The sequence below is a fragment of the Labrus mixtus genome, chromosome 22 (assembly GCF_963584025.1).
Source record: "Labrus mixtus chromosome 22, fLabMix1.1, whole genome shotgun sequence".
NCBI lineage: Eukaryota > Metazoa > Chordata > Actinopteri > Labriformes > Labridae > Labrus > Labrus mixtus.
In genome coordinates this window covers 9,286,927-9,309,531 of record NC_083633.1, presented here as the reverse complement: position 1 = coordinate 9,309,531, position 22,605 = coordinate 9,286,927, and the positions used below count along the sequence as shown (strand labels likewise).

At 41.7% G+C, this 22,605-nt stretch overlaps 2 protein-coding genes across 5 annotated transcripts; both read right to left on the bottom strand.

Annotated features, from left to right (window-relative positions):
- Positions 1-326: 326 nt before the first annotated feature.
- Positions 327-7,510, bottom strand: LOC132956589 (high affinity choline transporter 1-like). Of its 3 annotated transcripts, none has more exons than XM_061030113.1 (9): positions 7,487-7,510; positions 5,194-5,386; positions 4,465-4,578; positions 3,722-3,877; positions 3,411-3,559; positions 2,723-2,866; positions 2,365-2,518; positions 1,999-2,216; positions 327-1,253 (listed from the first exon to the last, which is right to left on the bottom strand). In XM_061030113.1, the coding sequence occupies exons 2-9, from the start codon at positions 5,375-5,377 to the stop codon at positions 699-701; spliced, it is 1,674 nt and encodes a 557-aa protein (XP_060886096.1). In that variant the 5' UTR covers positions 5,378-5,386; positions 7,487-7,510; the 3' UTR covers positions 327-698. The 3 variants fall into 3 exon arrangements, with proteins under 3 accessions (XP_060886096.1, XP_060886094.1, XP_060886097.1); XM_061030111.1 differs by lacking the exon at positions 7,487-7,510 and adding an exon at positions 7,007-7,113; XM_061030114.1 differs by lacking the exons at positions 4,465-4,578; positions 7,487-7,510.
- A 9,662-nt stretch (positions 7,511-17,172) lies between these two features.
- Positions 17,173-21,362, bottom strand: tmbim4 (transmembrane BAX inhibitor motif containing 4). 2 transcript variants are annotated; one of them, XM_061029905.1, is made up of 8 exons: positions 21,166-21,362; positions 20,594-20,702; positions 19,844-19,949; positions 19,686-19,719; positions 18,497-18,614; positions 18,302-18,347; positions 17,568-17,867; positions 17,173-17,512 (listed from the first exon to the last, which is right to left on the bottom strand). In XM_061029905.1, exons 1-7 carry the CDS (start codon positions 21,254-21,256, stop codon positions 17,661-17,663), a joined length of 711 nt encoding a protein of 236 aa, XP_060885888.1. In that variant the 5' UTR covers positions 21,257-21,362; the 3' UTR covers positions 17,173-17,512; positions 17,568-17,660. The 2 variants fall into 2 exon arrangements, with proteins under 2 accessions (XP_060885888.1, XP_060885889.1); XM_061029906.1 differs by having other exon boundaries at positions 17,173-17,501; positions 17,590-17,867.
- Positions 21,363-22,605: the final 1,243 nt, after the last annotated feature.

Here is a 22,605-nt window from a genome sequence, read left to right as displayed (position 1 = left end):
TTGAAATATAACGTGCAAATCTATGCCCTCCCTTAAAGCTTCTGCAGGGAACTTTTTGGTTTGTGTTGGTTTAGGCAAACCCAGCGGACGAATGATGGCGGGTAAAAAAAGAATCTTGCTTCTATTTAACTTCAAAAGATTTACAGTGAGTGAAATGTTTTAGTGTGGAAGAAGTAAACAAAGACTCTCCTCATCTGACACTGACCCGGTGACTCGGTCTTGGTCTGATGGTTGTTTTCTTTTGCAGGGCATCTACAGGCATTTGTATGATTTTCAGTCTGTTTCATAATCAGCCAAAAACTCCTCCCCATGCGTGGACGCGTTGGTGTGTATAGATGGCTAGTTGATCTTTATTTATTTTTGCCATCATTTACCCAGGACCAGATAGAAATGAGCTTGTTAGCTAAATCTGGTAAAAAAAAACATCTTTTTCTCTTCTGAGACTCATTTTATTTTGTGCATTGTCCCTGATTAAAATAAACTACTAAATTAGAGGAAAATTCAGACCTGCAAAGAACTAAAACAACATATAAAAGTCAATTTTAGTTATATTCAATCAACAAGTATTGGTTCAGTTTTTTTTGTAAAAGTATCCATATATTCATAAAACAATAATAAATGAAACACCTCTTGCTCTTAAAGCAACAGTCCACAGAAATGATTAGTTTCCCTTCATGAAGAAATCCTTTCTTAAAAACTTATAACGAATCCTCAACATTTGTCCCTGTACTCATGGCTTCATTGCAAGGACAACTTTGTTCTGTATTCAGTTTCTCCTGTTCCTCTACATCCATTCGGAGTGGTACCATGGCATGCAAGTTTGGGTCTGCCTTAGCGTCCCTTTTCCCTCTCTTCTCACACAAACGCACAGCAAGTTGTGACACTAGTAAAATAGTCCCGATGGTAATGAGCATGATGGCAGTGCGAAAGGGGAACAAGCGATATCGGTGTCCGTCGTCCTGTATTTTGTCCCATGGCAGAGGCAGCAAGTCAGGGAGTCCGATCACAGGTTCCCCGACCAGAGCCCTTAGTAGTACTGCTACCACGAGACCAGATAAGGCTCCATATTTGTTTGTCCACTTTGATAAGTAGAAGATGCAAGTCACTTGGGGAGTCATCATCGAATACAAAACATCCGCACTGACGATCCAGAAAAGGTGGATAGAACTTGTTGTCATGGCCAGGCCTGCTCCCATCAGCCCGCACAGGAAGATTGATACTTTAACAACCAAAATAATTGTTTTTTCTGATGCCTGAAACAGAGGAAATAATCTATAAGCCATTGAGTTAATTTTCATTTAACTAAAATGCAGTTTATAACACATTGTTGACTTTCTAAAATAAACAAGGGAGTGACACATGCCTAAAATACCTGTAAACGTCACGCATAAAATACCATGAGATCAATCAATTAGTCAATTGGTTAGCATTAAATTCAGCAAAAGATTAGCATTTTAAATGATTTAGGCTCGTAGCATTCCCTTATTCCTAGGCGGGAATGTGTGTTTTGTGCTAATTAGCGAGCTAAAGCTTGAACATGGCTCTTGCTTCATAGCATGTTAGCATTGTCGTTTTCAGCATCTTAGCATCTCAAAGTCATGTAGGCTAAGTATTTCTTTAGCAGTCCATCACAGCTTTACTATGCATTGTTTTCACATTGTAGTGCTGTGAAATCGAGCAGTATTTTTTTATACAGCACCAGATCTTAATCAATAAAAAAGTTTTCTCATGACTTTTAAACTATAGCACCGCTAGTCTACAGACAGAAAAAAGTATTTTGAGGAAAAAGATAGAAAATTGCCAATGTTAAGACACTCTTTGCAGCGTGGATCTGCAAGGAAAAGGGGACAAAAAAATGAAGCAAAACCCCAGCATTCAGAAAATATAGGCTGAATATGCAAGCAATAAGCAGTTATTGGCATGCTCTGGCCCACTTTAAATACCCACCAAGATCACACACACAAATACACACAAAAGAAACCTTGTGTGAGGCGTTACCTGTTTGTAGATAATGTTCTTAAATATATTTCGGCCCAGTTGAGATGCAGCAGACAGAAGTGCAGAGTCAACTGATGACATCACAGAGGCAGCAAGCGCTCCCATACCAACAAGTGAGACGAAGACGGGGCAAAGATGCTGAAGGGCTATTGGCAAGATCATACCAGATTTGCCCTGTTCAAACGGGCTGGGTGAACCGTAGGTCGTCTGGTTCCAATCTGACAGACATTAAGCACTTGTAAATAAAACAACACCATGAGACTTGAGTCTTAAAGTAATCTTTGAGAGGGATCATGTCGGAGATTAAGACCACACTGACTGCCAAATATACTAAATGGTTTGAAAAAGATAGTTGAAAATAGGTACTGGTAGATGCTGCTGCTGCCCCAATGATAAGTGATGGGATGCCGAGGAAGGGGCATAATACTGCTCCAGCATAGCAGGTGATCTTAGCTTGGGCATCTGTGGCTGTGGACAGGACTCTCTGGTAGAAAGCTTGGTAGCAAATTCCTCCAAAGGCCTTTGAGAGTAAAAGAGACAGGATTTACTGGATAATTTAACAATGTGATGAACATGAAATGGTTTAAAATAGCTGTCCTTGAAAAACTTTAGTTAATGTTGTTTATGCTATACCAATGTCGTCTATTGACCACTAAAGAGGTGTGAAACAGAAGATATGTTTTTAATATATGTAATCTGGCTATTAATATAATATATCCCTTACCAGAAGCAGAACGTCATCTATCCATCGACCCGATTGTTCCAGCTCCAGCGTGCCGAGCCATGGCTCCTGGTACAACTTGGTGACCGCAGCAACAGTGATGTTAGCTGAGGTGGGGCTTGTCAAGATAAAAGGCACACAGAGCCACTGGAAACAAGATATAGAGTTACAAAATCAGAATATAAACTGTGGTGCTTTGAGCCAAGTATTGATGTCTATGTGCTAACAAGGGCAATGCTCACAAGTTGATGTTTAGCAGCTCTGATATTAAGCACGTAGGCATGAAGAAGTTTTGCCAATTAACAAAAAACACAATGATGTTAAATTCTTCTTTCTTCCTTTTTGGTGCTGGTTCATTAGCATAGCCTGGGTACCTGTGAAATCTTAAAGCTATGCTGCCAGCTTCAAGTGGAAATTTGAGGAACCACATTTTTTTTGCACTTTGCATTTAGATTAATGGTTGGAGTTTGTTACCATTTAAGGTGGGGAGTGGATTTCTGCACCACATTCCCTGGAAAGCCTTTTTCAAGTTTTCAAGCTTTGAACCAAAATCTACAAATATGAATGTTGATGTGGTGGTAGACCAAGAGTCATGGAGTAACCAAAATCAGTAAGATTAATTGTCTGAGGATCTTAGGCTAGTAACCATCCTTGATTGCTTTGAATTTCCCCAAAAATCAAATTTTTGTACCAAGCCCAGGAGCATGAGGGTGAGCTGGATGACATCGGTATAGGCCACGGAGTACAGCCCTCCCATTAACGTATAGAGGACTGCCACAGAAGCAGAAATGCTCACAGCCAGTGGAGACGAGATATCCATGACCACACTTACCGTCCCTCCTGTAAACATAAACAGTTTGACACCCATAAGTTTCTCCAAACCCAAACTCAGGTGTTGAAAGAATAAAATATGATTGATGCAATTTAATAATAATTGACTACGTAGCCCATTTTAATACCTAAGTTGTTGTCATTGATAGAGAAAATGTGTTTCTGACTCACCCAGTGCACCAAGAATACATGCTATCCACAAGATATCACCAATGAGGGCAGGAATGAAAAGAACAGCGGATACAGTGTTGCCATACTTCTCTTGAAACGGGTCCATGAGGGTGACATAGTTCTTTGACCGGATCGGTGTGACAAAGAAGAGTGCACCTGAAATCACAAAAAAATAATCCTTATCTTAACTTTGAACATTTTTAATTTTTTTTATTTTTCCCAGAGTACAAACAAAACCCTTCAACATACAGTTTGAATGTAAACAGACAGCGAATAGTCCAGAAGTAAATGTCTTCATTTACACTTGTTAATGCCCCATATATTAAAAAATAACCAAATTAGCAATAGATATCATCCGTGGACAATTTTGAATGAGAAGTTCTGTCAATATTCATAGTTTTTATTGAGCAGTTGTTTGTTTCATCTTATTGCATCCAAATAAGGGCTGCTGTGGCTCAGTTGGTAGAGTCGGTCGTCTCTCAACCAGAAGGATGAGGTTTCGATCCCCAGCTCCTGTAGCAACATGTCTGAAGTGTCCTTGGGCAAGACACACAACCCCGAATTGCACCTGCTGCTTCGTTGGTGGGGTTTGAATGTGTATGAATGGGATTAGTTACTTCTGATGGTCTTACTACATAGCAACCTCTGCCATCAGTGTGTGAATGGGTATAGTGACATGCAGTGTAAAAGCACTTTGAGTAGTCAGAAGACTAGAAAAGAAGAATGTTTTTGACCTCACTCACCTATAATCATGTTAATGGAAAAAGCAATGGGTCCGGTTGCCCACACCAGCCCCTTTGTTGGATCGTAGACCACTTCAGCATTTCCCAAAATATAACCTCCTCCCACCCAAGTGGCTGCAAAACATCAAAGAACAAAGGTTGTATTGTTTAAGGGGTAAGTGTTCTGGCCTTCCTTCATTTTAGCTTAAAGAAAACATCAAGGAGACATTTTACACAGTGTTGGATCATATGAAATACTGAGAGAAAACAGCGCCTATGGCTGGCAGACAAGCCAAAACAATATTCTACTATAAAGTTACAGCTCTCGCTTTAATTCAATCTAAATCAATCAATCTCTCCATCTTTATTTGTATAATGCCAATTAGTAACAAATGTTATCTCAAGACACTTTACTACAAGAGCAGGTTTAGACTGTACACTTTGTTGTATTAATTCAAAGGTTTTATTTGCAATTTTTTCAGGATATCAAAGTACAAAAAAATAATAGTTTTTTACAATATACAAAAACAATTGTGTTAGCAGTATCAGGTGAAGCAAAATAATACATGTAAAAAAAAATACAAACGAAGAGGAAGATAAGTAATGAAATGATGTTCATCACTTGTTAATTCATGGAATTAAAGGCATTCATATACAAAAGACATTTCTCTGAGACCACTGAAAAACAGATGATTTTTATGATTAATTTGATTTATTTGCCATTATTATATTATTATGTTATATTTCTACCTGTCATAGTAAAGATGCTGACCCAGATGTTAAGGTTCCGCCCTCCAACCATTGTTACTTCACTGCGGTTTCCAGTGCACTTCTTCTCTTCCCGTTTAGACTTTCTGGATGCCCAGATACCTGTGCCCAGTACGATCATGTAAAACACTCCTATGGACAGCAGGCCTGGCCAATTCACCGCCATCGTTAGTGTCTAAGGTATGGACAGAAAATTAAAAAATGTTAATTTTTATAAATTAACATTGCCAATACCACTGCCATTAAAATAAAAACCAATGAAAAATGATTTTACGCTCAGTAAAAACCATACAGTTAAACCGGTAAAACAGTTACAGACTCAGTAAAACAGACTCAGTAAAAGCCTCAGTAAAAACCATGCAGTTAAACCAGTAAGACAGCTACAGAAGATTGTGTTGTGGTGTTGATGAATGATACAGTTATTAAAATGTGTCTTTCATAAATGTGTTTTATTTGTAAAGGTCTGTTTCTAAAAGCAGGACCCTGAGATTTAAGATGCAATTCTATATATTTTGTCTGCAGAATGCTAAAATGCTAATGTTAATGCTAATTGTAAAAATGTTGTTATAATATATAATTTAAAGGTGCACTATGTAGTTTTGGTAGAGAAGTGTGAAAGTTGGAGAAATGTACAGATTCTGTGGTTTATGTTCATAATTCTATACACAAACTGTCCTCAGAGGAAAAAGTGGCCCTTGGAACACTGCTTGAAGGTAAAATATGATGTGAGAAGTTATGGTGGGGGGCAAATCTATTTTGAATAGCGCTCAAAAGCTACTTTATGTTCGACACATATCATATATATATATAGCTAATTAATCATTCAGAAATGCAGAATAAAGACTAACATTGATCCAGATAGTGTCTGGAGGAATGGAAAACTCTGGAAACTATTTCTTGGCAGTGCTTTTCTCTGATCACTTCTTACTCCCTGACCTGGTCGCTCCAAAATGTTTCCTCGACTGACCTACACCAAATGTCCATGAGAATAGATAAGTCTTGGAACAGGTGTTGATTATTAACTGCATCTGCGAAATCACAAGTTAGCTCTTTGGCTTTGAATCAACCAAATTGTAACATTTGCACGTATCCCTTTTACCTTATCAAAAGACATTTTAATTTAAAATAGAAGAACAAGAGGCAGAATAAATGTACTATCAATGTGGGGTTTTTTTGCTACTGCAACACAACTCACCCAAAACACATATGAACATGCATTCACAAATATGCCTTCAAGCGGAGACATATGTAGAATATTAAATGCAAAAAACAATTTGACGTTAATTCAATTGACATTGAAATTGGCATTATTTGAGTATGGCAGATGATAGCAGATTTTTGTGCCAAATGTGTTTTTTCCATTGATAAATATAACAGTTATAAATCAAATATGCAAAGTTCAATTCTTTTAAATCTGCTGTGAGATTCTGTAGGATTCTTGTAAAGTTGAGACAACTGAATCGTTTGTTAAATTTTATTTTTACATATTTTATGCCTAGAAATGATACCAACATCAATCCAAGATGCAAGATGAACTTTTTGCAACACACTTTACTTAGAAAATACCATAGGATTGAAGATGTTTTCTGGAATATCTGCGCCTTCTGTTTGCTTTCTTATACAACAGTTGGTCTGAACATTTGGGATGAATTTTTTAAAAAGTCATCTAAGATAAACTAATGGTCTAAAAGTAATAAAAGGCTGTTATTCATACAAAGATCAATACTGTCCTATCACTACAAGATTAAAGGAAAATATTTCTCTGAAAAATATAACTATTCAGTGTTTTCATTACCTGTATTGCTCTTAGATTATGTTGAGATGGGTAAAAGTATCAAAGCCAACACCTACTCCTCCTGTGTCTGTAAGGGAGCGTTGTTGTAGTTTTAACCTTTTTTGCTCTAGTGTGTTTCAACTAACCACTCCTCTAGTATAAAGTTTTGCATTTCTGATCCCACCCAGCTTTACTACTGGATTTGAAGCCGTCTCAAGACATGACGTTAAAACTAGCAGAATGCTAAGACTGCTTGTTTTATCATCAAGTGTACTTGTCAAAAACCACAGAGTAACTGTGAAAATTAGAAAGTCACATACATAGAACATGAAGGGAAGTTTGGTTTATATTTGGTTTGCAGGCTAGCATTCAGCAATTCTAGCAAGCTGGAGGTCATGTTATCTAGCTTCCTGTGGTGTGGAAAAATAGGATTTTATGGAAGTGCAAAAACCTGACTGACAGAGGGAGGGTGGCAGTGTACTGGAATGTACAAAGTAAAACAGTATCTGTTGTGCAGAGGCTTGAGGCTTATCCCAGCCTGTAGTTCTTGTTGTTCTTGTTGAGTCTTGCCAAATTGAATTGTGGGACTGCAAAACAACGCATGTATGGAGGCCATGGTCCTCCAAGCGGGAAGCCCAGGTTCAAATCCGATCTGTGGCTCCTTTTCCCACATGCATTCCCCACTCTCTCTCTCTCTCTCCCTGACTTCCAACTCTATCCACTGTCCTATTTCTCCATTAAAGGCACAAAAGCCCAAAAATAAATCTTTAAAAAAATTTAAAAAAATAAAATGTGGAACAGCAGTCATAAATATAATTTTCATGTTCAGCACTCTGTGATTTGGTTTTTAATTATTTGTATTATCTAAGCACTATAGTTTTCATCATTTAATACTCTAGTGACTTTATTAGCAGAAACACATGTTTTTTTTTTACTTGAGGAAAATAGGAAGACAAATTTTACATTGTAGAATCAAATATTTCCAAATGAAGCAGAGGAGGTCACATTCACACACAGGAATTAGCAGGGTATAGTAGTAATATTACTAATTATAATAAATTGGCATTTTGTCTATAAATACAGCTTCACAGTACTGATAGCACAGCTGTTACCTTTTATAACTTCATATTGACGGTTGTTGAAGCCCTTGCAAGGAGTTATTCTGGGGTTTTTGAAACAGACTCAGATTAATACTTAATGCCTTTGTGTGAGCTACAAAAGCAAACAAAACCATCAGCAAGAAGATTGACTGTAACTACCTTTTTCTTTTTTTAAGTTATGTTTCTGGGCCATTTTTGCCTTTATTGGATGTGAAAGCTAAAGAAATACAGCAAACGTTTGGAGGAGAGAGTGGGGGATGACACGCAGCAAAGGGCCCCCTAACGATTTTTTTAAATGACTGCCATCACCTCGGTGTTGTTTGAGGAAATGAACTGCTTACTGCCCAAACAGCAGATGTTTACTTTTCAGCGCCATGCGATTCACAGTGATTGATTTGATCATTGTTAATAGAAAACAGGATGATAAGTAGTTTAGTCAGAAAACACTACTACATTTTCAATGGTAAAGACTCGAACGTTAGGGATATTTCTTACTGTTAGAACAGAGCAGTAAAAAGAGTTTTCACTAGAAAACAAAAAATAAAAGGTTCTTACAGAAGGTTCTTAAACGAATGTGGAACTACAGAACAGATATTCCCTTCTGTTGCAGAGCCCTGGATTTTTATCTGGTTCTCCATCCTCAGACACCAGGGTAAGGACTGAAAGCATATAAAAAAAAAGTAAAAGGCTACAGGGAAAGCTAAAGCCTGGGCTTGAGACTCTGATTGTGGGTGACTTTGCTGTTAAAGCTGTACAAAGGATGTGCAGTAAAAACACAGAAGTACTGTGTTTTCCCAGAGATATGGTCTCTGATTTAGCAGAAAGGATCCTGCCATGCATGGCTGACCATCCAAATGTGAAGAATGTCATACTGCACATTGGGTCAAATGATGTCACAAAACAACAATCTGAAGTCTTGAAGCAGGATTCCACCGGTCTGCTAAGAAGGAGGAGAGACCTAAAGAGGAGAGACATCAGAACCAAGAGGAGGGGTCTCCACCCACCTTCGACCCCCTCACCAACACCTGTGAAGTCACCACCCTTGCCCCCTCGAACCCCGATCAGATCATCATCTCCCTCCTCCCCCCACCTGGAGTTAACTGACCAGATGAAGGAGCTGGTCAATGCTGGATTAAAAAGTACCGTCCCTCCCGTCCCTCCGCGGGTGCGTCATGTTTTGTCTCCTCAGCTTGATAAGGATGAAATGCAGAACGTTCAGAGGTCAAACTGATGTGTTTTGGTGTCCAGGCTGCAAGGATATCAGCAGTCATGACTCTCTCCAGGATAAGCCGGGGCCCTGCACGTCAATAGGTTCCAAAATCTCTGTGATGATAGGTAATAGAAGAATAAAGGGGACTCTGCCAAGAAACAAAAGGCAGTTATGTGATTTTGCAAACTTGTCAAACCTAGCATCCATTCCTTTTAAGCCACAACCTGTGCCAAAAAACGTTAGCAGATGAAGCTTCTAGGACCCTAAAGCTGGCTCTACTAAACATTAGATCACTGGCAGGGAAATAATTTTTAATCAATGATTTTAACAATAACAATGCAGCTGTTCTTATCGAGTCAACCCCTCCCAACTTCAGTTTTGTAAGCGAGGCTAGAGTGCATAAGAGAGGAGGAGGAGGAGTTGCAGTTTTGTTTAATGACTCCTTCCAATGTAAGCAATTATGTTTTGGAAATTTTGCTTCTTTTGAATATGTGGCCCTTCTGTCCACCCCCAGAGTCATGTTCCTAATTATTTACAAGCCACGTAAATACTGTGCAAACTTTTTCGATGATTTCACTGAACTGCTGTCTGTGATTTGTATTGACTTTGACTGTATTATTATTGTTGGTGATTTTAACACCCATGTTGATAACCCCCAGGACAGAGGGACTAAAGAACTGTTTCACACTCTTGATAGCTTTGGGCTGACTCAACACATGACAGAGCCCACACACAACAGAGGGCACACTCTGGACTTAATCATCTCAAAGGGCTTGGACATCTCCAAGGTTGTTGTTTCAGATGTTGCCCTCTCTGATCACTCCTGTGTTTTATTTGAGAGTACTATGTCAGTGTACAAAAGTATTCAAACAAAAGTGATCACAAAATGGTGTATCACTGAAAACACCTCCTCTTCCACAGTTGCCCTGTCCTGGGGCTCAGTCAGTGAGTTGGTAGATAACTTCAATTCTAAAATCACAAATGTTATTGATTCCATTGTTCCCACTAAGGTGAAGGTTGTCTCTGGTAAGAAAAAATCTCCATGGAGAAATTCGACACTGGTAAGAAACGGAAAAAGAGATTGTCAAAAAGCTGAACACAGGTGGCGTAAAACTAATCTCCAGATTCATTATGACATCTACAAAGAGAGACTTCACATTTATAATTCACAACTGAGGAATGCAAGGCAATCTTTCTTCTCTGACATCATCACCAGAAACAATAATAATGCTCGTGCCCTGTTTGCTACTGTTGACAGGCTAACAAACCCTCCTGTGTCAATAGCATCTGAATTTCATTCTACCAGGGCCTGTAACACATTTCCCACCTTCTTTACTGAAAAAAATCCAGATAATTAGACAAACTGTGAGTAACTCATCATCAGGATCAGGATATGTGCTGTGTCCATTTAAAACCAACTTAAGCACCATGACACAATTTAATCAAATCAACCTTAAAAACCTGGAGGACATTATACAACAATTAAATTCCTCCTCAGTTTCCCAAGTCATGGCTCCAGATCTGTTACAAATTGTAGACCTGTCTCTTCTCTCAGTTGTCTTCCTACAGGCCCTGAACACAGCAGTCATCAAGCCACTATTAAAAAAGAACAATCTAGACATGTCGATAATGAACAATTACAGGGCCGATATCAAATCTTCTTTTTTTAAGTAAAATAATCGAAAAAGCTGTTTTTCAACAGTTAAATAACTTCATGACATTGAGCGACTGTTTCGATGTCTTCCAGTCAGGTTTTAGACAAAATCACAGCACTGAGACAGCTCTGGTTAAAGTGTTTAATGGCATCCGTTTAAACACAGACAGTGGCAGAACCTCAGTCTTAGTTTTACTTGATCTCAGTGATGCGTTCGACACAGTTGACCACAATACATTACTCGACCGACTGGAAAACTTGGTGGGAGTTTCTGCCACAGTACTAAACTGGTTTGAATCCTACTTAAAGGACAGGGACTTCTTTGTGTTTATAGGTAACTTAAAATCTGAGCAAACAAAAATTACTTGTGGAGTTCCCCAAGGTTCCATCCTGGGGCCTCTTCTGTTTAACATGCACCCACTAGCTCAGATTATAAAAAACAATAAAATAAGTTATCATAACTACGCAGACGACACACAAATATATAGTACAATATCGGCAGGCAACCATGGTTCCATAAAAGCACTGGGTAAGTACGTAGAGCAAATCAATGAGTGAATGTGCGAAAATGTTCTCCAGCTAAACAAAGACAAAACTGAGGTTGTTGTTTTTGGAGCAAAGGAGGAGAGACTCAGAGTCAGCACACAGCTTCAGTCAGTAAGACTGAAAACCACAGACCAGGCAAGAAATCTGGGAGTAGTGATGGAGTCAGACCTCAATTTTAAAAGCCACATTAAGACAATTACAAAATCAGCCTACTATCACCTGAAGAACATATCAAGAATTAGAGGACTTATGTCCCAGCAGGACCTGGAAAAACTTGTCATCTTGATTACTGTAACAGTGTCTTTACAAGTCTGCCTAAAAAATCAGTCAGACAACTGCAGCTGATCCAGAACGCTGCTGCTAGAGTCCTCACCAAGACCAAGAAAATGGATCACATCAGTCCAGTTCTGAGGTCTTTACACTGGCTCCCAGTCTGTCAGAGAATAGACTTTAAAATCCTGCTGTTGGTTTATAAAGCGCTTAATGGTTTAGGGCCAAAATACATTAGTGACCTCCTGATTAATTACAAACCATCCAGACCGCTCAGGTCGTCTGGGACAGGTCTGCTCTCTGTCCCCAGAGTCAGAACCAAACATGAAGAAGCAGCGTTCAGTTTCTATGCTCCCTATATCTGGAACAAACTCCCAGAAAACTGCAGGTCTGCTGAAACTCTCAGCTCTTTTAAATCAAGGTTGAAGACACACCTGTTTACAGCTGCCTTTCATTAAACAATTTTTAGATTGTAAACTAAAAAGATTTTAAACTTTAACTCTGCACTGTAACTTTTAACTCTTTTTATATTTTTACTTCATTTATTTCAATTAATTTCATTTGAATTATTTTTATTTGAACATGTTTTCAGATTTAATAATTTCAGTGATTTTTTAATTTTCTATTTTAATGTTTCTTTTCTTTCCTCTGTCATGATGCTTTTGATGTCTTGTGTGAAGCACTTTGAATTGCCTTGTTGTTGAAATGTGCTATATAAATAAACTTGCCTTGCCTTGCCTTGCCTTACAGATACAGCTATAAGTGATCAATAATGTATGTGGCTGAAAAACACATAGGAGGATCTAAAGTGAAGTTAAGTGCACAAATTAAACAAAGAACATAACAATTCTGCCAATTCTGACCTATCCTCAAACAGAACACGTCTCAGATATGTTACGACCAAGAGGCTTGAATAAGATCAGCCATCTGTGACCTTACTTTGCAAAAGAAGTTGATGCAGTCTCAGGTAGTATTGCAGGTATCCTAGAAACCACTACTGACTTGTAACTGGACCTCCAGCGTCGTAAAGAATCTGCAAAGAAAGAGCTCTCTTCATGTCTTCTTTGAGGATCAGGTTCTGCTCAGTAAGAGCAGCACTGTATAGCGGCACCCTAGGACACGGACATGACTCTTTCCAAAATCAAATCCTGCAAAAATCAGCTTTCCAAATCCAACATAATGGATGCATTGAACTTCTTTTTTCTGGGGAAGAACTGAACTCTTTTGGGGTTTTGAGAGTGAAAGAAATGAAGATGGAAGAGTAAAACAGAATTGGTGTGGTGGGCTTCAGAGTTATCTCAGATTCCAGAAGTCATCATGTTTTGTCTCCTCAGCCTGATATGGTTGATATGCAGAATGTTCCAAGGTCAAACTGATATGTTTTGGGTCCAGGCTGCAAGGATAACAAGCAGTCGCGACTCTCTCAAGGATAAGCCAGGGCCCTGCATGTCAGTAGGATCCAAAATCTCTGTGCTGATAGGTAATAGAAGAAAAAAGGGGACTCTGCCAAAAAGGCATTTAGATAGATAGAGAGAAGCTTTATTGTCATTGTATAAAAACATAACAAAACTTTATTTGCAGCAATGAAAACAGCATCAATTGTCCCAGTGCCCAAAACATCGGCAATCTCAAGCCTGAATGATTACCGGCCGGTTGCCCTGACTCCTGAAATCATGAAATGCATAGAGAGACTGGTACTGTCACACATCAAATCCTGCATTCCCGCTGGTTTTGATGCACACCAGTTCGCTTACAAGGACAACAGATCCACAGATGACGCCATCTCACTCACACTGCACACTGCCCTCACCCACCTGGAACAGCCCAACACCTACGTCACAATGTTGTTTGTTGACTTCAGCTCTGCATTCAACTCCATCCAGCCCAGCAAACTGGTCAGCAAACTGCACACACTGCAGCTAGGAACCCCCCTCCGTCTGTGGATCCAGGACTTGCTAACCAACAGACCTCAGCATGTCAGGGAGACAGCATCTCCTCCACCATCATCCTCAACACCGGTGTACCCCAGGGCTGCGTCCTCAATCTAATCCTGTACACCCACGACTGCACACCTACCCACAGCTCCAACACCTTCTTCAAATTTGCAGACGACACCACCATTGTAGGACTGATCTCCAACAACAACGAGGCGGCCTACAGAGGAGATCCAAACATTCTCTGGGTGGAGTAAAAACAACAACCTGCACCTCAACTCAAAGAAAACCAAGGAAATAATTATCGACTACAGAAAAAAACAAAAAAAAACACTCCACAACAGTCTGCACATAAACCAGGAAGAGGTGGAACGTGTCACCAGCTTTAGGTTCCTGGGAGTGTACATCTCAGACGACCTGAGCTGGAGCCTGAACACCTCACGCATAATAAAGAAAGCCCAGTAACGCCTCTTTTTCCTGAGGACCCTGAAGCGCAACAGACTTCTTTGCCTTCCCTCAAGCAGACTCAGGACCATCCAAACACGAACAAACAGTCTAAGAAACAGCTGTTTCGCTGTGTCCTTGTATACAATGATAATAAAGATTCTATCTATCTATCTTCTGACAGGAATATTAAGTCAGAGGGGAAGACTTCTATCTGGGTGTGCCATCTCCTTAAGCTGAAATCTGTGACTGTTGACACTATGGCTGACTGCCAGCATCTGTGAAGTGTTTGAAATATCTGCAATACCTGAGACACTCCTTAAGAGCGTGAATACCACATCTGTACATGTGATTGTATCTGGGACATCTTGACAAGAGATTGTATCTGTGACCTGTGTGCTGTGTTGTCCTTTGAGTTTATGACATACATACACCTAAGACAGAAACCCCCGCAGCTGTATGGAGAGGGGTTGTCCTGAAGAGAAACAGATGTCTCCATGTTGTTCTCCTGTGGGGTGTGTCCATAAATACCAAAGTTTCTGTATGTTCAACAGAGATCACTTTTGGCTTTGTGTCTCTCCTAGGTCGAACCATGGCGAGCATGGAGATGCTGTATCTTGTTAATAAATAATCCTTTTTGAAAGCAAGTCAGTGTCAACGGTGAATTTCTTCATCATCAACAACAAGGCAATCCACATCATCTGCTTCAAGACAGAAGACAGAATCACAACAACAAGAGAAGCTTAGAGTTGATTGGCAACATATACTAGACTGGAAAACTACTAGTAGAAATTGCCTCGGGGATGTCGCTGAGCTTGTATGGCCTGTCAGTTGTAGAGGAAAGAAACAACAGAATGAAGGCAGGAGGGTCGGCAAGGTTGCTTGAAGACCCTGTTTTAGGATGGAGGGCGCTTTGTGCACCTGGAGGCCTGCATAAAGTCAAAAAAAGACTTTCTAAGGCTTAAAGTTACTTTTATGTGTTCAAACGACAACCTTTTTTCCTACATTTTTTTACTTTAGCCGACATATACAAAGTATTCATAAGTGAATATATTATTATTTCTGTCGGCTAATGTTTATTTCAGCCATCTGGCACACAGGCTGCTACTTATCCAGTTACACAAAAGAAAGCGTTTAAATCCACCTCTGACAAGCACCTTTTTTTTTTACAGTCTCATGTTTCCCTCTGACACACATAACCGCAAAATAAAGGTGTCTTCAAATGTTATCATCTCTGTCAAGGAGGACTGCTTTCTATCCCTCCTGGAGTTATAACTTTGCGTGGATCAATGTGTTGGGTTTGATTGCATGTCATCCGGTTTACAGTCCAAAACACTCAAGAAATATATTAAATGAACTGCCCCTGTAAACCAGAGATTACATCAGATACAACAAAAAGTATTTCTTGACCACAGAAATGTTTCCTTCAACCTCTCTTCCTGAACATCAACAGTGAGAACTTTTGCACCTGAAAATGCTCTCTTGCTGTTTTAATCATCATCACTGCACAGTATTCACCCCTCACTGAAGCTGGTCCCAGCCTTTCACATTGTCACTTTGCTTCCCACTCGTCTGACCCTGTGACCCCACCAGAAGGAAACCCCGCAGATCGTATAGAGCCCGCCACAGTGACTCAGAGAGCCAGGCTACAGTGAGCTCATTGGGTAAGTCTGTGGCTGTTGACTTCTGTATGACTATATGGGATTGTTCTGGCTGCTTAGTCACTCAAGTCATATGTTATAATGACTTGACCTTGTTTGAAAGAAAGCCCACAGCTGAATGAATGGAAGAACATATGGGCTGATGGAAACATGAAGCATGAATGACAGGAAAAACAAATGACTATGTTACAGATGTGTGTTGTGTCGAGAAAGATGTGATTAATTGTGTATCAAGAGGATAAACCAATGTGTTTTATCTGTATCAACTTATATCAACTTAATTGAGGAGAAAGAAGTGTGGAAACCACTTTTCATTTGCTAACGCTGAATTGTTAGCAAACATTTGCTAAGAACGTCAGCATTTTGTCCTGAGGTCGATTGTTCCATCAGCTGTTGGGTTTTTAAATAGATAGAAGCTTTATTGTCACTGCACAGATATAGTGCAGTGATTGAACAAATAAGTAACAGTTTTAAAGCAGTGTATTAAAAGTTATTGCACAAGAAAATAGTGGACAGTTAGCATCAGTAAAGTAATTATTGCACAGTTTAGCTGGGCGTTCTTTATCATGTGTGAGGTGTTCAGGCTCCAGCTCAGGTCGTCTGAGATGTGCACTCCCAGGAACTTCAAGCTGGTGACACGTTCCACCTCTTCCTGGTTTATGTGCAGACTGTTTTTTTGTGTAGTCGATAATTATTTAACTTTGTGTTGAGGCGCAGGTTGTTGTTTTTACTCCACCCAGAGAATGTTTGGACCTCCTCTCTGTAGGCCGCCTCATTGTTGTTGGAGATCAGTCCTACAATGGAGGTGTTGGAGCTGTGGCTGGGTGTGCAGTCGTGGGTGTACAGGGAGTAGAGGATTGGACTGAGGACGCAGCCCTGGGGTACACCGGTGTTGAGGATGATGGTGGAGGAGATGCTGTCTCCCTGACATGCTGAGGTCTGTTGGTTAGCAAGTCCTGGATCCACAGACGGAGGGGGGTTCCTAGCTGCAGTGTGTGCAGTTTGCTGACCAGTTTGCTGGGCTGGATGGAGTTGAACACTGAAGTCAACAAACAACATTGTGACGTAGGTGTTGGGCTGTTCCAGGCGGGTGAGGGCAGTGTGCAGTGTGAGTGAGATGGCGTCGTCTGTGGATCTGTTGTCCTTGTAAGAGAACTGGTGTTGATCAAAACCAGCGGGAATGCAGGATTTGATGTGTGACAGTACCAGTCTCTCTATGCATTTCATGATTACAGGAGTTGAGATTGCCGATGTTTTGGGCACTGGGACAATTGTTGCTGTTTTCAGGCAGGTGTGGACTGTTTATATATATAATAATAAATCATTATAGAGACTGTTTATATATAATAATAATAATAATAATAATAATGATGGTTTTAATCCTTTAATTATTTTAATGTAAACAGTTTCCAGCTGATTATTAAAAACAACAAACAGATAAATATAAATAATCATCACGTTACAGTTTTAACCCTTCACACTCATTACATCATCATTAATTCAAAACAATAAATTACCAGATATCAGGCGTAGAGGACGTCTGTAACCATGGCAACACACAGGAATGGATATCGTTTCATTTTCACTGGAATCGTATGAGAGTGAACATTTCAGGTATAGTGACGCCTCCTCCACAGGGGGGAGATCAGACAGGTGTGGGACAGGTATCAGACAGATATCAGACAGGTGTGGGACAGGTATCAGACAGGTGTGGAGCAGGTATCAGACAGGTGAGGAGCAGGTATCAGACAGGTGTGGGACAGGTGTGGGACAGGTGTGGGACAGGTGTTGTTGTGCGCGCAGTGTAAGGTGTGTTTCCAGGTAAACGTTAAGACAGTATGGGATAAAGTGGCGTCTCAGTGTTTCTTCATCGAGTCCAGCACACGCAGGATGTGCAGGAACAGGTTGACGATGTCCAGGTAAAGGTTGATGGAGGCCAGGACGTGCTCCTCAGGTGACAGCTGCTTCATCAGCAGGTGGGTGTCATAGATGATGAAGCCACAGAACACCAGAGCCCCCACCCCACTGAGGACCAGCTCAGTGCTGTCACTGTCAAAGAAGAACTACAGGGGGAGACGGAGAGAGGGAGAGAGAGAGAGAGAGGGAGAGGGAGAGGGAGAGAGGACGAGAGAGAGAGGGTGAGAGGGAGGGACAGAGAGTGAGAGGGAGAGGGAGGGGGAGAGTGAGAGGACGAGAGAGAGAGGGAGAGAGGGGGAGAGAGAGAGAGAGGGAGAGGTGGAGAGAAAGAGCTTCATTATTATCATCATCACCAGGGTTTAAGGATTCAGGGGTTGAAGCCTGAGTGACGTCACCCGTCTGTTCCTGTAGGGGGCGCTGGAGTCCCATCGATGGCGGTCTCCATGCTGGAAATGTCAACCTGAGGCAAGTTTTAAACCTTCTGACAAACCGTTAGACACACACAACTCATCTATCACCAGTTTCTCTCTCTTTCTCTCCTGCATGAATCAGACTCAGGTGTGCAGGTGTTTTCACTCACCCTCATGAATCCTGCGATGATGAGGATCCACAGACAGGCGAACAGTCTGTAAACAAACACACAGAGTGTTAGTAACACACACACACAAACACACACACACACACACACACACACACACACACACACACACACACACACACACACACACACACACACACACACACACAGAAAGAGAGCAGCTCAGCACACACTCACCCTGCTCCCATCTTACTGAAGTCTCTCTTGGACTGAAAGGTGAACGCTGTGAGTCCAGCAAACACTGCACAGGTGAGGAACAGCGCCTGCAGCACCGTGGAGTACTCGTAGAAGGTCACTGTGGGGAGACGAGAGATCAGCGGTGAGATATCAGGAAGTAATCAGAGTTAGAGTCGGCTGTTCACCACAACGTCACACTTCTATACGATTACAGTAAACATTTAATCTTTAACCTGTTTGATACCACGGCAACAACTGTGTACCTGCAGGCTGTGTACCTGTGCATACCTGTACACTGTGTACCTGTGCATACCTGTACACTGTGTACCTGTGCATACCTGTATACTGTGTACCTGTGCATACCTGTACACTGTGTACCTGTGCATACCTGTACACTGTGTACCTGTGCATACCTGTACACTGTGTACCTGTGCATACCTGTACACTGTGTACCTGAAGGCTGTGTATCTGCAGGCTGTGTACCTGCACTCTGTGTACCTGCAAGGCTGTGTATTTGCACTCTGTGTACCTGCAAGGCTGTGTATTTGCACTATGTGTACCTGTGCATACCTGCACTCTGTGTACCTACACACTGTGTACCTGCACACTATGTACCTGCACACTGTGTACCTGCACACTGTGTACCTGCACACTGTGTATCTGCAGGCTATGTACCTGCAGGCTGTGTACCTGTGCATACCTGTACACTGTGTACCTGCACACTGTGTACCTGTACACTGTGTACCTGCACTCTGTGTACCTGTAGTCTTTGTACCTGCAGGCTGTGTACCTGTACACTGTGTACCTGCACACTGTGTACCTGCAGGCTGTGTACCTGCAGGCTGTGTACCTGCAGGCTTTGTACCTGTACACTGTGTACCTGCACGCTGTGTACCTGTACACTGTGTATCTGCACTCTGTGTACCTGCAGGCTGTGTACCTGTACACTGTGTACCTGCACTCTGTGTACCTGCAGGCTGTGTACCTGTACACTGTGTACCTGCACTCTGTGTACCTGCAGGCTGTGTACCTGTACATACCTGTACACTGTCCTAACTGTACAAAAACACAGATCTTTTTACAACCAAAATCTGTCCGTATGGGACCACCTGTCTGATGAAATAAATCAGTACCTTTGATTCTTATTGATCATTAAAATAACAGAGATTTTAACAGAAATGTTTCTTACAGGCTGTGGCCACAGAGATCGCTTCCAGCAGAGTCTGAAAATAAAGGTCAAAGGTTAGCTACAGTCAGTTTGCAGCTAATGTAGCATCACAGCATAATGATGGTAACATGAAGATAACAGTCTAATCAGGAAGTCAGTTAATAACAGAACAGACTCACAAACAGCAGCAGCAGGTACAGATTCACCGGGTGTTGGTGTCTGTAGACGGCCAGAACCACCAGAACCACCAGAGAGCCCAGAGCGGACACCAGAACCACCGCAGGACTGAGACAGAGAACAGACATACTCGATAAACTGTTCCTCATGTAACTCTCAAAGCTTATAGCTCTGACGGAGCTGCACTCTCACCCTGACGGAGCTGAACTCTCACCCTGATGGAGCTGAACTCACCCTGACGGAGCTGTACTCTCACCCTGATGGAGCTGAACTCACCCTGACGGAGCTGTACTCTCACCCTGACGGAGCTGCACTCACCCTGATGGAGCTGAACTCACCCTGACGGAGCTGAACTCTCACCCTGACGGAGCTGCACTCACCCTGATGGAGCTGAACTCACCCTGACAGAGCTGCACTCTCACCCTGACGGAGCTGAACTCTCACCCTGACAGAGCTGCACTCTCACCCTGACGGAGCTGCACTCTCACCCTGACGGAGCTGCACTCTCACCCTGACGGAGCTGCACCCTCACCCTGACGGAGCTCAGTTCTGTCCACTTAAAGACGATGAGAAACTTTTAAGTCTTTATCGAGAGGACACACAATAAACATGTGAGATGAGTTTCACTGTTTCAAACGGAGCTTTCTCCCTGAATGGAGCGAGAAAGAACGACTCAAATTGAGGGATGTAACAGGGATGTCTGTGTGAAGTTTAATAACCTATACGTCACCTGATAATGAGAGCAGACTCACCTGTGGTGGACAAACTCCTTGATGGTGTCAGAGAACATGAAGAGGGCGGAGGTGGCTGTAGTCAGGATGATCTGCATGCTCAGGAGGGTGTACACCTTCCTCAGGAAGTCTGCACAGGTGTTAGATCACACACAGGTACACAGATCAATGACAGGTGACACATGACATCACACACAGGTACACAGATCAATGACAGGTGACACATGACATCACACACAGGTACATGTACACAGATCAATGACAAGTGACACATGACATCACACACAGGTACACAGATCAATGACAGGTGACACATGACATCACACAAAGGTACATGTACACAAATCAATGACAGGTGACACGTGACATCACACACAGGTACATGTACACAAATCAATGACAGGTGTCACATGACATCACACACAGGTACATGTACACAGATCAATGACAGGTGTCACATGACATCACACACAGGTACATTACTGTATATTTACACAGCTATACTTTGATATCATGACTGTAGATTGAGTTTTGGACTGTAGCTGCCGTTAGCTGCTGCAGGCTAACTTCCGGCTAACATTAGCTGCACTCACCCATCCGGACCTGCACGCTGGCTGTAGCCACGTTAGTTCCGTAGTTAAAATCATCCTCTATAGAGGAGCGGGGATATTTCTCACTGCTCATCGTGGTTCTGTTTTATTTAGACAGAGAAAGATACTCAGAATTTCTGTGGCTCACAGGGAACAGGATGTTTACGCACTGATTCTTCTTCTGCTGTAACAGTGAGAGGGACTCAGGAGCAACAGCGCCACCTGCTGTGCTAGAGTACTCACTGTTTCTGTTTCCATCAGAACAGGTAGAAAAACAAACAGAAGAGCAGGTGAGCTGAGGGTCAGAGGAGCATCATTGTCAGACTGTTGAACAGAAGAAGAAGTACAAGACTGTGACGTCATGGTAAAACATTTACAACTCAACAGGATTTCATTCATTTAGAGCATTTATATCAGAATAAAAGAATAAACCATGAGAGACAGAGCAGACAGCAGGAGGCGCCCTAACCCAACATATGCATCTACCCTTGTGTCGCTGTGTGACCTTTGACCTGGGCATGGTGTCTGATCTGCAGAGGTTGAAGGTCACTGTGTCGACTTCCTCTACCCACCTCACAGGAAGTAATCGCACACACACTAACACACACTAAGCAGACATTGGCTGTTTTCAAAACCGCATACTACAAACTATTATAGGACACAGTATGCTGTATGTACTGCATGTAGTCTGTAGTGTGACCTCCAGTTGGTGGTTATTCTGCACCAGGCCAGCCTAAGTTGGTTTCTGGTCTTGGAATGAGGAAGTTAACAACAGCCCAGCTGACATCAGACGCCACTACAGAGTAGCGTCCACTTAGAGTCTGAAAAAAACTGACGAGAGATTCATTTTGATTTTCATGATTTGGAGAATCAACAAAGATAACCGGTGGTCTCTTTGTGAGGTTTGGTCTGATTGAGATTATTTCCTCTGTTACAATGGATGCTGCTGTCCATCAATTTGACCTCTGACCTTGACGCTTTGCATTGTGGGAAACAGTACTGATGCAGACTGCAGATTTTGCAAGAATCATTACGACATCCGGGTATTTTAGGTGTTCACATATTGTATTGTGGACCAGTCAGTACGAACTTCTAGGATAGTAGGAGGAAAACAGACATTGATCTATTGGTTTGATGTTGATGCTGCTCAGTCTGAGGGGGCGGAGCATAATACCCCCCCCCCCCCCCCCCCTTTCTGTGGGGTCTGAGAGAGTTTTTATGAAAGAACTGAATGTAGTCTGTAGGCTGAGGCAGCGTGGGAAACCTGTGTGTGTGTGTGTGTGTGTGTGTGTGTGTGTGTGTGTGTGTGTGTGTGTGTGTGTGTGTGTGTGCGTGCGTGCTCGTGCGTGCGTGCGTGTGTGTGTGTGTTTTTCATCTTTGGTCCATTTTAACAATATAAGTTTATAACTCAGATTCTGTCTGATTCCACCTGTAGATTTAAAT